The sequence below is a fragment of the Ammospiza caudacuta genome, chromosome 11, assembly GCF_027887145.1.
Source record: "Ammospiza caudacuta isolate bAmmCau1 chromosome 11, bAmmCau1.pri, whole genome shotgun sequence".
Lineage (NCBI taxonomy): Eukaryota > Metazoa > Chordata > Aves > Passeriformes > Passerellidae > Ammospiza > Ammospiza caudacuta.
The window spans coordinates 10998227-11014161 of NC_080603.1; the positions used below are offsets into that span (position 1 = coordinate 10998227).

At 44.8% G+C, this 15935-nt stretch overlaps 1 protein-coding gene across 2 annotated transcripts; it reads right to left on the reverse strand.

Moving 5' to 3' along the window:
• Positions 1-999: 999 nt before the first annotated feature.
• On the reverse strand, positions 1000-14454 carry SCG2 (secretogranin II). Of its 2 annotated transcripts, none has more exons than XM_058812349.1 (2): positions 14445-14454; positions 1000-3313 (listed from the first exon to the last, which is right to left on the reverse strand). In XM_058812349.1, exon 2 carries the CDS (start codon positions 3297-3299, stop codon positions 1422-1424), a length of 1878 nt encoding a protein of 625 aa, XP_058668332.1. In that variant the 5' UTR covers positions 3300-3313; positions 14445-14454; the 3' UTR covers positions 1000-1421. The 2 variants fall into 2 exon arrangements, with proteins under 2 accessions (XP_058668332.1, XP_058668331.1); XM_058812348.1 differs by lacking the exon at positions 14445-14454 and adding an exon at positions 6601-6653.
• Positions 14455-15935: the final 1481 nt, after the last annotated feature.

Here is a 15935-nt window from a genome sequence, read left to right on the forward strand (position 1 = left end):
ACCACGTGTGACATCTCTTCCAGGTCCTACACATGCCTGGAAAAGCAGATGTTTTATTGTCCTCTGCGTATTCAAGGGATAATGGCTGGAACAGGGGCTGAGCTCCTGTCTGCTGTGAATATTTAGGGTAATGGCAACACTGAAGATGAGGTTTTATTTCTGCAGCTTTTGTACTTCATTAGACATTGCCTTGCCAAAAATCATCCCCACCCCACTTAGCCCAGATGAGCTGCTGCAGAATACCACAGGGAAAACCACTTTTAAACTATAATCCTGGAAATGAGCTGTCCTGGTGAAAACCACCTCTGACTCACAGCGTTATGCAAGCACATTTCCTTCTGTAAAAGAGCCAGAACCTTTCCAGACCACCTACTGCAGGTCATAGCAGGAGCTCAAGAGACATTTCAAGTGTCCAGATAGTGTGCTGAATAGTAAAGGTTTTCTGTGTATTTATGTGACATATAATGGTCATTTCTTGGAGAAGGAAATAATATTTTAATCAGACAAACCAATGCTGTTGCCCACAGGGGAGTTCCCTGCCTCTTTCTTTTTGGTTGTCACCATGAGAGATGGAGGGGACTCGTCTGCAGAGCTCCCCAGAGCTGACCTAGGAAGGTTTCATCTTGTATTTTTTCAGAGCTTCATCATCAAGCCTGTCTCAGCTGGACAAATCATTTATGTTCCTCCTGCTGCCAGGAGGTACAGATACTCTTAATTATGTGAGGCCAAATTTTCAGTTGTAGGTAATGCAGGTATTACACTGACTGACTTCAGCAAGCTCTTTAGGTACCCCCTGCCCTAAAGGGTAACACCAGTTGATGGCCCAGAAAACCACAAGTTTATTCTTACATCTTAATATGTAGGGAAAATAATGTATTTCAGAAGAGTCATCTGTAGAAGTAAAAATATGTTTCCAATTAGTATGACTTTATCAACTGTCACAAAGAAACAAAGTCGATTGTCCAGAAATAATTTATTCATCAACAATAAAACACTGAATAGAAAAAGCCTTGTAAATAAAACTATATATATATATAATGCTTTATTTTTTTTTATTCGATACTGCACAAAAACCACTACAGACAGTAACAAAATAATCCAATTAATCTTAAAAATTTCAAATTATAATTGTCACTCTTCATTTATCATGTTTTATTAACAATGCAAAGGTGATTTGTTTACACATTATACTTTTACTTGATATCATTAAATTGTTTCTTAAAACACTTGAAGCAATTTGTTGTTTGCCCCATAATTTATAACATATATCAATAAACAATATAACAGCTCTGAGAAAGATATGCAGACTGTTCAATGGTAAATAGTCTACCATAGGTTGTTTAGTGTGAGAGCAGGAATAAATCACAACTGAATTGGGAAAGAAGTCAACACATTGAAGAGAAATAATACTTGGGGAACAATTACATGTTTTCCATTGCTCGCTTGGTGATGTGATCTCTTTCAAGCTCTGACTTCTCCTGTTTTAGGTACTCCAGCACCTTTGCCAGCATATCCTCATCCAGGAGCTGCCTGGTTTGCGTGTCGTCAGTCTCCCCAGCCATGGAGAGCCTTTTGCTGAGCGAGGCCAGCTTGGCAGCCTCCTGTGGTCCCAGCTGGTTGAGGTGCTCTCGGAGGGCCTGCTCCAGCTGCTCCTCCTCCTGCAGGTCGCTCTCCGAGGCTGCAGCGGGGACTCTTTTCATCTGGTTGGTGTTGATCACCTCGGGGTACTTGGCCAGCACCTTTGCCAAGTAATCAGCCAGCTCTTCATCCTTCTCATTCAGCTTCTCGTACTCCGCTTGTCGCCTCTCCAAGTCGTTCATCCAGGCAGCTTTGGGGAACAGGTGCCCTTTCAATCTTCTGGGAATGTAAGACAGTCTTGGCAAGTCATTTTCTTGATTCAGACGATTTAGTAAGTAGGAGGGATTCTGGTTAGCTAAATTGTCATTTCCCAGAAGGCTGACAATATCTTCAATATTGAGGTCTTCGGGTAGATTTTCTGGAATAAGAGGCTGCTTCATGTACCCGTTTTTAGAGTTTATATTATTTTTAAATATATCACTCTGTCCTAGATTGGTTTCAGTTATCTCGTCAAGGTCTTCTGGGAATTCCATTTCCTGCTCAGCTTCCAACCTTTCGCTCTGAAGCTGCTTTTTTTCTCCAGCTTTCAACATGTCTAATAAATCCTCAGGAGGAATTTGCAAATTCCTTGAGATTTCTATTAGCTGAGCTATAGCCTGAGGATCAAGTTGTTTATCCAAAAACATGGATGCTCTTTTTTCCTCAAGTTCTCCTCCAGTCCTTAATTTCCTGTTCTCAGCACTACCCATCAGCCTCTTCAGGTAGTAATTCATTAGTTTTGAAACATCCTCTGACACTTGATCTTTATTTTCTCTTCTTATTTCATCCTCAAGGAAGCTGAGCTTTCCCGATCTTTTCATTTCATCATCAATCTCCTCTTCATGTTTATCAATTTCCTCTTTGCTGTCTTTTATCTCTTCCTGGGTTTGGCTTTCCACTTTTTCCTCTATGGGATTCCAATCTTCTCCTCCAACCACGTCTTCATACGCAATGTTATTCACTTTGTACACATCATCTTCATCATCTGTGTACAACTTCTGGTCCTCATCCACCCTTTCTTTCTTGTGGCTGCTGGGCCCTGCCATCTTTCCCAGCTCCTGGAACACGGACTCGAGGGTGGCGAGGCTCTGGGGCGTGTACTGCTCCTCCACGATCTCGTTGGTGCGCTTGAAGGGACTGTCCCTTGAGCCCTCTTCATAGTGCCCAAGCGGCATCTTGAGGTACTTCTGCCACCTCTCAGGCCACTTGTAAGCCTCGTAATCATCAGTCACTCCAGCTGGAAAGCTGTTATCTGAACCCAGACCGTAGGGCTTATTCTCCTTTGGGCCAGCCTTTGACTCCTTCTCGGCTTGCCGCAAGGCTTCCAGCATCACCTTAACCCACTGGGACTCATCTTCAGTCAAAGAATCCCGCACGTTATCCGGGAGGTGGAGCTGGTCCTTGCTTTCTCTCTGTGGGAGGAGGTAGGGGACACTCTGATAAGAGCTGTAGTCAGGGCTGCCTTCTCCCTTGTTGGTTTGCTTGCGAAGGTCCTCTATGTACTCCAGGGCTTTGATCATGTCAGGGTTTGGGAGCCTTTGCAGGTTTTTCATTGCATAGTCTGGGTCTTTCTGGAGCAGCTGGTGCTGCTGGAAGGAGGCTGCATCGACCCAACAGATTAGGACAAAAAAAAAGGTGAGAGCACAGGCTGTTCCAGGCTGGAAGGTTTTAGTTTCTGCCATGTTTAAAACGTTTCCTTTAAATAAAGAAGAAGAAGAAGAAAAAGAAGCTGTTAACACATGGAGACAGGCTTAGGAAACAGAGCTCTGCAAGAAATTTCTTATCTCTATGCTTCATGTACTTTATGAACATTAATTGTCCAATGGCAGCACCAAAGTACAAAATACCAACCCTATATAACTCATGAAATGCCCATAGACACACCTAGATGTCATTTTGATCATGAGAACAAAGCACCTAAATGACAAAATTGGTGTATCCATAAATTTAAATGCTGCTCAAAATACTAGTATTAAAACTACAGACAGAAATATTTTGTGAGATTGCTCCATAGGTCATCTAATTTCCTGCCAGGACATTACTGCTGAATGGTGCTTAACTGCAATAAAATTATTGTCATGAAGTGAACATGACATAAAATTACTTGCAAGTTTATTTTTGTCACTACTCATAGTACTGAAGCTATTTCCTTTATTTTGCTATTCCATATTAAAAAATTATTTGTATTACAATGGAATATCGGTTAATGACTCTATGACTCATCTTCCTAGGGCAATGATCTCTTACATGAGAGGAAAAATATCATTTATCCTAAAGGTATAAAATAATTTTACTGAATCCCTGAAAGCCCATCTTAGAAATGAGCTTGAGTAGGTAGGTTCTGAGTGGTGATTTCATTCATTTCCTTATTCATTCACTCCAGCAGAAATTGAATCAGGTCCCAGGACAGGCAGAAACATGACCACTGGCAAATTTGGTTAGAATAGATCAGTAGAAGCCCATGTCTGCCCAGCGTACACCAGACAAAAATAAACTCTGGAGCAGAACTGGGAAAAACATGCCTGTGACAGAACTGAGATGATTACAGCATCACTGTGCATGAGGGTGCAGCTGCAAAACCCCAGCCTTGCAGGGAGCTGGGCACCCTCCCCACAGCACAGGAGAAATTGCCACCAGTCACTCCCCAGGACACTCTCAGGCACACTGGGGCCACAGGACACATGGGACTCTTCTCTGACCCACTTGCATTTACAAATGAAGTACAATATGAGAAAGGAATGATAAAGATATCAACCGCTTTGATTAATCAACCTATTTTGGTTCCTTTGGTTTTTGGCTTGTTAAAGCATCCTGCTGAGACTCTGGTAGTTCATGAGAGCCTGAAAGAGCTGTGTACACCGTGTTTACCCACTGCTGCAAGCAGAAAGTGAGCAAGAATGTGTTCATTTCAGCTCACTTGTAGATTTTTCCACTCCATTTTTGTCCTTAACATAATGTGACTTAACTAAATAATTAAAGCCCTATCAGTTCAGAGAGCTGCTTATTTTCCTCCCTTCAGTATGCATGAGCAGGCTAATAAGCATAATAGCAAACAATTTCCCCAAACATTTCTGACTTCAAGCCTGGATACATTTGAGCATTGATTTCACAAATGATTAGTTCAACAGCTAATTAGACAGTCCCGCCCTCTGGATCTGAGTTTGCCCTGAGTCAAAGCCAACCCATTGCTTCATTTTCTGTCACAGAAAAGGCATTAGCCCTGGACATAAATGTATATATCCATTAAAAAACTCCAACAACCAAAAAAAAAAAAAACCAAACAAACAAACAAAACACCCCCAGCCAAACATCACCTAATTTTCTATTTCTGTAGCAAATAAGTAAATTAAGGCTTTCTTTTTCAGCAGACTGGTCATTAACAGAGTTCATTTGTCAGCACACGAGAAACTGTCCTTTCCAAGGGATGGGGGAAGGGAGAGTCCTTCTATAATCATCTGCCAAGCACCTCCCACTCACAAGGACCAGGAACTCACCCTCCTTCTCTGCACACAATTGGGATTGTTACAGCCTTTGCAAGGGCTGTCAGCATCCCACTGAAATCAAAATGTGTGCGGCCAGGCAAAGTTTAGTTTAGTGTTCCACAAGGATGTTGCTCAGTTGGATATTTCCTTTGCAGGAATAACAGATCATTGGCTCCTTTCTACATATTTTCTGTGCATTTGCCTCTAGGTCAACTTTTACTTCTAATTTATTGGTAGATGATATTTGAAAGCCTTGTTAAACAGATTTGGGGATGATTTCTTTTACAAGCTATCAGTTCAGGTCATAAATCTTGTCATTAAATATACTGTGCTATCCAAGGTAAGAGTGTTCCTCCCCAGTCGTTCAGACTTTAATTCCACATTTGTTTTTAAAACAGGACATTTTAGCCTATCTTTAGGAAATATTGTAAACATTCTCTCCTGTGCTTCTCTAAAGATAATATGCCAAAACAGCTCTTTTGTCTTCAGATCAATAACTGTGAAGCCAGTCTAGATGGAGAGCATATTTTCTCCTCTATTAGAACCTAACAAACAGGAAAATCATCTTTTAGCCAGCAAATGAAGATGAAGAAGCTCCTCTTTACAAAATGAGGCAACCATTGTCAAAATTTAAGACATACAAAGGCATTACAGACTGAAAAAAGTTCCCTAAAAAACAGACACAGAAAATATCTTGTTTCTGGGATGTTTCCATGGTAGCAGTAATTTTCTCTCTCATTCTCCTGGCAGTTGTTTCTGATGTGAGTCTAACGTTTCCAGTGAAATTTAGCTATGAAAACTCATAGTTTTTTCCTATAGATGTGTCCCTGCTCTGACAGCCTTAGGTGAAACATAAGAGCAGTTATCCATAGGGAAAATAAGTATATCATGCACTCTTCCTCCCATTTCTTTTTTGCAATAAATAACACGACTGCAGCAAATCTGCCTTGTTTATAAGCATCCCTAACCTTTTACCCTGTGGAAGGAACCAAAACCACAAACAAAACAGCAACAAAGGGTAAAATCCCAAACCCACGGCAGTCCTAGTGACTCTAAGGACTGTTTGCACGCGGATCCATCTGGGAAGGGGCTCGGAGGGTGTTTGATCAGAGGGATCCCCCTGCCCATCCGTGAAGCGCTGTGAGCGGGCACGGCTGAGCGCCGCCGCTCCCGGGAGCGCTCCGAGCCGGCAGCGCAGAGACACAACAGATATCCGGTACAATACATATGCATTTATACATGCAGACATGCATTTTATATGTGTATAATACATATAGTGATAGGGGTGCATCTTATAGAAATGTGTTCCCTTGCAAGCCCAGCCCCGGCACCACCGGCTCAAGGTGCGACTTCAGCGCTCTCTCGGTGTCGGATCCTCCTGCGCAGCCCTGGGGCTCCGCGCATCCTGCATCCCAACCTACATCCCTGCATCCCCATCTACATCCCTGCGTCCCCATCTACATCCCTGCATCGCTACAGCCCGGCGGCCCTGCAGCCCTACCTGCGCTGCCGCCGCTCCGCCGCTCCGCCGCCTTCAGCACCCGGACAGCGCCCGCTTATACCGCCCCGGCCGCGCGTCACGGCCCCGCCCCGCCCGGCTCGGCACCGCCCGGATCGGCCCGGCCCGGCCCCGCCTTGCCCGGATCGGCCCGGCCCCGCCCGGCTCGGTCTCCGCCGGAGCGTCCGCGACCCCCAGCCCGGGCACGTCAAACCGGCAGCGGGAAAAGGACGGGATGGAAAAAAAAAAGAGAAAAGTAAAAAAATATAGAGGGGAAAAAAGGCACGAGGATAAACAAGGAGAGAAAAGGAAGGCAAGGAGGAAAGGGGAAAAGGTTTAAAAATAAAAAAGAAAGCAAAAGGCAGAAGTGATGCAGTCAGTGCCTTCTGCTTCTCAGGCTGGGAGGGAGGACTCGATAAACCCGACCCAGAGCAAACCAGCAGCAGGGCACACACCCAGGGCTGTGGGGCAGGAGCCAAACCCGATGTGAGAGCATCCCGGCTGTGAGGATGACTCTGCACCCAGGGTCAGTGTGAGTGTGCCTGGCTGTGCCCGTGCCTTGGCAGGAGACGGCCTTTCAACAGCTATGGCCAGCAGGGGTTTTTTATTTTTTCTCTTTAGTTCAGTGACTGAGCTGTTGTGGCACATTTCTGGCTTTGTCACAGGGCAGGGATAGTTCATGGCCCTGTCATCAGTGTAGGAGGCTCTGGAGCTCTGCACCAACAGAGATGGGCTGAGGGGGAAGGACACCCCTCCCTTGTTTGTCTGAGGTAGACGGACAAACTGAAACACGGTGGGGAAAGAGAAGGCAGAAGGCTCCTCCTGCCCCAGCAGCCCCACCCCAGCTGTGTGCCCTGGCTGTGGTGGCTGTGACATGGGACAGGGGCCAGGCTGGCACTGCTCTGGGATGGGGATGCAGCCAGAGAGGGACTGCCCATCCCTGGGGCACTGCTGAAAAGGCCCTCATGGTTTTACCTCCATTTTCAGCACTCAAAAAGGGCAGCACCTGCATGCCTGGATCAGTGGGATGAGTAAATACCAACATGCCATAAATCACAAAACACAAGATGTAACACATGGCTTCAGCTGATGCTCAGAGTTTTAGCTTGCTCCTTCTGTTTCCTTTCTATTACAGAAAGGTTGTTTTGCTTTGGCTTTTAAATAAGGATTCCTTTTCCCCAAAAATAAATCTTTCCTGACAATTTTGACCTTTTACAGCACAAAATGCAAAAAAACCTAGGATGAATGTACCTTCCAAGCCAATAAACATTACAAAATTAAATTATTGTAAGAACAGTAAGCTAGAAATAATTGTAGCCAGGAACAGACAAGAAGAAAATCCCAGCTGCATTTGCTGTAGCTGACACAGAAATCTGGAAATAAGAGATCTTGTTTCACCTCATGTAGTTTTATGAGTAAAATACAGTATGAGTTTTTGTGCTGAAACTCTTCAGCAGCAGCTGTATTCTGGCCCCAGATTCCATCCAACACACACTCACACACACACACACACACACTTTCATTAGCAGACCCAGGAAGAAAAGAGCCCAGAAAATACTGCATTAGGGCCTGTGTTGGCAGCCCTGAGGAAGGGAAACAAAGGCAATGCTGCAGTGAGCTGAGGGCAAGGTCCAGGTGCCCTCTGAGCAGCTGGTGCTGAATTGCTGGGCACCACATCCCTTCAGCAGGGCTCTGAGTGCCCACAAAACACAGCTCTGCAAACACTGATACACCTCAGCCCATGGACAGAATACTCAATGCAATCAAAACCAACAAACAAAATAATAACAAAGAACACCCAGCAGAAAATTACTCAATTCAGACTTTCAGGAATTTTCTTGTGCTTCTGCAGGTGTTTCCAACAGGCTCTCGTGCATTCTGTCACCAAATGAGTAATACTCATGGAGCAAATTCTTTCCCATGAAATCATCCTGTTGAACCCCATCCATCCATCCATCCATCCATCCATCCATCCATCCATCCATCCATCCATCCATCCATCCCTGATCTTCTGCATTAGAGTGCATTTCAGACAAACCAAATTATCTGGCACATGAGCAAGATTCCATCCTCCTTAGCCACTCACCTCAGATTTACAGCATTTAAAGTCAGCCAGATACTTGGCTTAGGTCTCTGCTGTGGCTATTCTGGGTTCAGTGGATAAAATTTTCCAAAGGCTCTCTACAATCCATCTGTCAATTTTACTCCATATCAAAAAATGTTGCCTGGACTTTGTGCTTATGATTGGTTGCATCCACACAGCCCTATAAGGAGGAGCCCTGAAAGTACATTACTGAATGTACTTTTTTTGGTCATATTGAATGTACAGCATTCTTTTCCTCAGAATGAGTCATGCAACTGAAAATTGGATCTGTTCTGTCATCAGAAGTTTCATGGCATTTTATACAGGAGTAAGATCACATCACAGCATCTCTCAGTTTTAGGAAATTGCATTAGAATTAGTTCAATATCAACTGCTTAAGCAAAAGAGCGGGGTAATCTCGTTTTTCTGAGTGAATTTTGACCATGTGCATCCTTTTGTGCATCCTGGGAGCAGCCCAGCTCTATCTGCAGAGATTTCTCTCAACAGCTTGCCTTGTCACATGCCCTCCCTCACCTAGTAATGCATCATGAGAAGATAAAAGTTAATCAATCAACCCTGTACCTTGCAGCAAAGGCTTTTCTTTCATTCCCTGCAAGAAGGAGGGCTGGGAGGAGAACTTCACTGCAGCAAACAGAGGCTGGAGGGCTCCAGCCCACTCTGGTTTGTCACAGCCCAGCTGGAATATCCTCATCCCTGCAGTCAGTGGGGAAAGAACAGCCAGGAAACTTGTCTTGAGAGGCAGCACGGTCTGGCAAAGGGCCCTGGGGTCCCTGTCCTTGTGCCCAGGCCCCAGCACACACCAGGGCCACAGCAGCCCATGGACCACGGGCTCCCACCACACCTGCCCAGCTCCAGCAGAGGATGGAACGATGATCTTGCTGGGATAACCATCCCAACAGAAACACAGAGGCAGCACATTTGTCTTTTCTAAACACCAGAATGGTTTCTGCTTCTGCAGCTCTGGCTCTCTCCTCCTCTAATTGGTGCCACCAAGATCAGCACTGCTCAAAAATAAAGCAGGGTTGTGTCAATATTGATTATTTCCCTCCCTTCTTCTGTTTCTAGTGGCAACTAAAAATAATTTACAATTCATTACAGACATGACATCTCCTGCAGAATAAATGCCATTATCACATTTAAAATTCAGTCCATATCTGACTTGAATATCTTCATTTTCTCTGAATATAATGAGAAAGAGGAGGTTTTCTTTCCTCTGAAAAAGCTCATCTGCCATAATAGATACAGATTCATTTAAATTATTTTAATTTTAAAATACTTGAACTCTGCTTGTATCAACATCAGACTCGTCATTTTCTGCTCATTTTGCATGCTTGAAAGATCAATCATATTTGTATGCAAATATTTTTGGCCTCCCTAAATTTAGTGCACAATAAATGGCTCAAATTTCATTTCCAAAGCCATAAGGGGAGGGATAAATACGGCATTGTAAGGAAAAAAAATAAGGATTTTGCAGTTTTTAACCACAGTCCCTTAAAAGCAGGGATGTCAAGGCAAGCATCCACTGGCTGTAGATCACTGGGCTTGATTCAACACTGCAATGAGATTAGGCAGGTTTAACACCAGCCTGCCCTGCACACCTCCCTGAGGGGACATTTCAAGAACAGGAAAAGCTAAGGAAAAACAAAAAACCCCAAAATCTGGACTTTTATTCAACATTTACAAGCTCAGGATTTCAAGCTGCCTGCTTGTAAGAAAATAACAGAAGAGGAGCCTTAGGCAAGGCTTGGCTGTGGGTGTGCCCCAGTGCTTATGGGATCATCCCTTCACACCAGGGCTGTGCTACCCCTGCTCAGAGCCCTTCCCTGGGGCTGTGCCACCCCTCCAGTGCCACCCCTGCTCAGAGCCCTTCCCTAGGGCTGTGCCACCCCTCCAGTGCCTGCAGGAGGAGCCCAGCCCTGCTGCCTCACTGCTATTACCTGCCCAGTGTCCCACTCTTGCTATGGGATGCTTGAAGCTTGGGATAATCTCTCCACCCCATAGGAGAGACCCCCTGCTCATGGGATCCATCAGCTCAGCCAGGGCCAGAGGGCAGAGCCTGGGCTGGAAGAGTAGCAAAAGCATCAGATGAACCAACAGGGAAAGCGTTTGCTGCTCCACTTGTTCCAGTATAGCAGCCTCCACTTTGAGTCCCCTGCACAGGAATAGCAAACACCAACGGATTAAGGAATATATGCCTTCTCATAGAAGCACGGAATTATTTTTGTCTCCAGGCCTCCCACACACATACTCACATATTTTCTCCCGTGGAGTTTCAAGGCTTTTCACGAGCCTGTGACATCTGCTTACCAACATTTGGTGTAAAAATATCGATATCTGCTCTGCATAGCTGTTCTGGGTGCTACATTTACCAGCCAGTAAAGATCAGGACTCTCCTGGGAGCTGGCTGGATCAAACTGTCATGATTTCAGCACTGCTTTGCGTCAGACAGCAGAATTTAAAGTCAAAACACAGATAGTTCAGGGAGGAAGACAATGTGAAGCCCTGAGTCATACCCTGCTGAGGGTGAGGAGAACAGATTAATAGACAGCAAACATGAATGAAACTGAAGGGCTCATTTAGTCATGCGGCTGCTTCTGAAACCCAAAATAGGATTTATTTTTAGTCGCCGGGCATGAAAAGAGGATTTCTTTGCACTTTGCCAAGGAGAAGTTGAGAGGAGAGTTTTAATTAGCATGGGGCAGGCTCCCCTTTGCCTTGACATCCCGAGGGCTCGGCTGCAGCACTGGCTGTGCTCAGGCTGGGGCTGCTGCTCTCAGCCTGCTCTGACAATTCGTCATCCAGGGCATGCTGCACGGCCCAGCGACTCTCAGCACCATTCACACATGGAAGAGGCAGCCTTTACTCCAGCCCCAGCCCACTCTGCTAAAGCTGAGGCACAATACTCTGCTTGTAGCCAGGGGGGTTTGTCTGGGGAGCTGCTCTGCTCCCCACTGCTGGCTCATGGGGAAGGGAGGCAAAGCAGCCCTGTCGTGGCAGCTGGAGGATCTGCACAGGCTGACCCCAAAGCATTGGAGATTACACAACTGAAACCCTCCAGAGCAGCAGCAGCCAGCTAAACTGGTTTGGCTGTGCCCTCCCAGTGCATGCCAGCTGCTCCTGCCAGGATCCTCAGCTGGTGTCAGTGCCCAGCCTGGGGTGTTGGGCACCTTGGGGTACCTGGCTCAGCCAGGATTGCCCTTCAGTGATGGTTTCTCATCAGAGAACACCAAGTGCTACCTGGGAGGGGAAAAGTTTGCACAGCAGTGATCTGTACACACATTTATGTGAGTTTTCATTTTAAATAAACAGAGAGAAGTGCTTTCACAGCTGTGCATAAGATTAGGGCCATTATTTAGTCCTCTCCTAAGTCATTCAGCAATTCTGCTCTGCAGAAACTTCATGATCTTGGGGCTAAGTCATTTCTATTCCTTACTTACATTAAACCCTCATTAATTTTTACATTAATCACTCACAAACATGGAGAAGCTCAGTGATTTTGGATCTCTGCGTCTCTGGCAGAAAAGTGCCCATTTTGTTATCTGCTGCCTTGTCTGACAACACAGAATGGGGGTTACAGGAGCCAAATTGCCACTCCAAATTAACACTTACTCTTTTTTTTGAGAGTCCAGCCATTCCCAAAGCACGAGCCAGCATGCTGGCATTACTGCACGTGGGCAAAGGTTCTTCCATCCCCAAGCCATCAGGGCAACAGGTGCTTTAGCAATGGAGCATGTGAGAGTTTATGTGCTGAAGCTGGGAGGGCAAAAAGCCCGGCTCTGCTCTGTGCCATAAAACATTATCACCATTTTCTTGTGCATTGTCCTTGTCAGGGTCATTTGTTTCCCTTGTTTCATCACAGCCCATTTTGTGGCCATAGGTTTGTCCTTTGCTCAGTACACATGTATGTGAATTCCAACCCTATTGCTACAGTAATTTATACAGATCTGGGTCAAAATCAAACCCAGTATTTGGTCAAGAATGTGACAAAAATAGGTGAAAGAGACTCAGTGAAAGGCATAGCACAGACACAGTGTTAAAGAATTCCTCCTTCTACAAGAAAAGAGCAAACAATTTGATTTGTTAGCTTGCCTGGACAAGGCGAAACCGCTTCGTGCCACATCCTTTTTAAAAAATATATACTAAATTAAAAGTTTAGTCAACATAATTATGAGTGATTGCATGAAAAAGAGAGTACGAATTCATGTCCTCCCACATGTTATGGCTTTTAGCTTTGTCACATCAGCATCAAAGCAGAAATCTTGTTGTTTTAGGGTTCAGCTGTGCTGACTTTGAGTTTCAGGATGTAGACCCAGGGAGCTCTGGCTGGCTTCAATGGCAGCTTCCCTATTCAGTGGCTGTGGAATGAAGGCAAGCCCAGAGTCTCAGTGCAAAAAGCAGAACAGATGCAGGTTAATCATTTACCCCTTACTGCTGCAGGCTGAACTCAGGGGTGAGCACAGAGCCAGCACAGCCCACTGACCCACTGACACCCACTCCTGGCTGCTGAGGGTTTAGTGCCATCCAACAGATGTGCAGGAGGCAGATTGTGGGCAGCAGGAGGCAGAGAAATCAAACAGTGATCTGTGAGCTGCACAATTCCTCCGTGGACAAGTGTACATGGAAAGGCACCACGCTCCATCCAGCTGGGTACATGGCACAACGTGGCATCCATCCACTGCAATATCAAGAGCTCTGCTAACATCTACACTTTGTTTTTTCTTATGACTCAGTCATGAAAAGGTCTCTTGAGGCAGGAAAAGACAGATGGGCAGGCTGCTCCCTTCTCTGGCAAAAGTCAACATACAAGTGGTGACATTGTTTCTCCAAAAAGCCTCCAATCTACAGGACAACTACTAACATTTCTGCAAGCTGGGAAGAACATTTGTTTGGATGTCCAAACTGTTTTAGATAGCAGTCTCACACCTCTCTCAGCTATAAGCCTTGACTGGCAAGTAAAATCCATATAATCAGGTGAAAATGCAGTGATTTTCCCCTGAGGTAAATACCTTCTGTTTTACATACCTGACTGGTAAGTGACTGAGATGGGCTGAGTGCCCTTCCCAGCCCTGAGGCTCCACTTGGGAGGGTGCATTTTTCAGACTTGTAGCTGGTGCCTTTATTTTGAAGCAGTTCTGGTGCTGCCACTGTGCTGCAAAACATCACCCCAGGTCCATCCCGACAGCAGCAGGGCTGCAAAAGCCAAAAAGCACAGCCCAGGAGCTGCTCACAGATGCAGCCTGCATCCCCAAGGACTCAGGGGCCATGTCCCAAAAACACACCAGGTATCCTGTCATCTGCTCCTCCTGCATTCAGCATGATGCTGCATCTCATAGAAGTGTTCTGCTCTCCCAAAATAAATGGTTTAAAATTCAAGGTAAAAGCAATTCATTGCAGCTGTTTGAAATCAGGTCACAAAGCCCTCAGTGAATTGCTGTAGGCATCACCCCAGTGTGGCTCACAGGAGCTCCTGTGTGGATATGGGGTCACAGTGAGCTCTTTGGCTGCCTCTGGGTTTCCACCAGAGCACCTCAAGATGGACCAAGAGGCCAGGTGCTCTGCCTGGCACTGGAGATCTTGTCTGAAGGACTAAATGGATTCCTTGTCCATGCCAGGAGGTTTTCACCATCTGTTGCAGATGTAATATTGATGAGGTTCTCAATTGTACGTAACCATTTCAGGATGCTATTGTATGAAAAACACACAAACAAACCAAACCCAGCCATTCCAGGTTGCTGATGCTTACTTTGGACCAGGGAGCCAGGACCAGTCTGTTTGCTGAGGTGGATTCCCCTCGGTTTCCCCCAGTGTAATGGTGCCTGTTGGTACAGAAGCTTTGTGGAGCCCCTGCTGGCTGGGCTCTCTCAGGTCTTTTTCCTGGAGAAGCACAGAGAGAAGAAAGAGAAAACAATTCTTATCTCTGCTTGCTGCTCCTGTTGCCTTTGCACATGTGGAATGTGTCAAGGAGATTGTTTACCTGAAGTGATTGGGCAATTAGAGTCTGCTGAGGATTGTTGGGTTTCCTTGTCCAGCTGGAAAAAGCTGTGTCCTGGCTGTCTGGGGAGAGTCACGAGTTTTCTTTAGTATGTAATTATAGCATAGTATCTTTTTAGTTTAGTATAGTATAGTATAGTTTTAATATAGTAATAGAATAATATAATAAAATAATATAATAAATTAATATAATAAAAATAATATAATAAAAATAATATAATAAAAATAAAATAAAATAATAAAATAAAATAATAAAATAAAATAATAAAATAGTATTACAATATTGTATTATAATAATATATAACATAGTAATTATACTATAATACAATAATTATAATAATATGATAATTATAATATAGTAGAATAGAATAGAATAGAATTTCAGTAAAGCAATTGTTTGGCATTCTGAATGCATGGAGTCAGATGCCAGTCATTCCCTGCATCAGAGGCACCCTGTATTACTGTACCTGGCAGTGCTGGCAGGTACAGACTTGGTCCTGTGCACAAGCAGAGCCCCAGAGTTCCTGGGAAGGACATCAACCCCATTTCATGATTTTTTTTTTAAGCATGGAGGTATTTTGTATGGGGCAGGAAGAAATGGGAAGGAAGAGCTGTAACGTGAGGAGGAGACACAGCAGGAGCTGGTAAGGGAAGGCAGCAGGCAGGGATGCAGCTGCAGTGCCTGAGCCAGCAGAGCACAGAGACCAAACTCCTCTGGAAACCACAGGCACAGGCTGGAGCTGGCAGAAGCAGATGGTGCAGGAGCTGAGGCAGGAACACTGAGCCTCTCTGGGAGGCTCTGTGCCAAGGAGGTGGCACCAAAGGGTAATTGGGCTGATGAGCAGTGATATTAAATGTATCAAATGAGGCTTAAATGTAAGAGAAATTGTAGGAATAATTAGTTGAAGGGAGAAGCATAACAGAGTAAATCCCAGCACAGGGAAGCAGAAATACAGAACCTGCTCCCAAAAGTAAATCCATATAAAAATTGATTTTTACCTGATTTTTACCTACCAAGCACATATATGAATTCTAGCCATTTATTTGCTTTTAAAAAGCAGTAAACCCACAGGATTCAAAATATATTCTTCAGTTGTAATGAGACCAAATATATTTGGAATGTGCACAAAATTAAAAACATATCTAAGAGCTTTGAGCAGCAGTCAGTGTTTGCTGAACGAGAGCCCTTAACCATGATTTTTAATTAGTATTGACAAAAACCTTAACGCTAAGTTTATGTTGT

Excerpts from the sequence above, each read along its gene's own strand:
- SCG2 (XM_058812349.1), bottom strand. The coding sequence starts at position 3,299 with ATGGCAGAAACTAAAACCTTCCAGCCTGGAACAGCCTGTGCTCTCACC.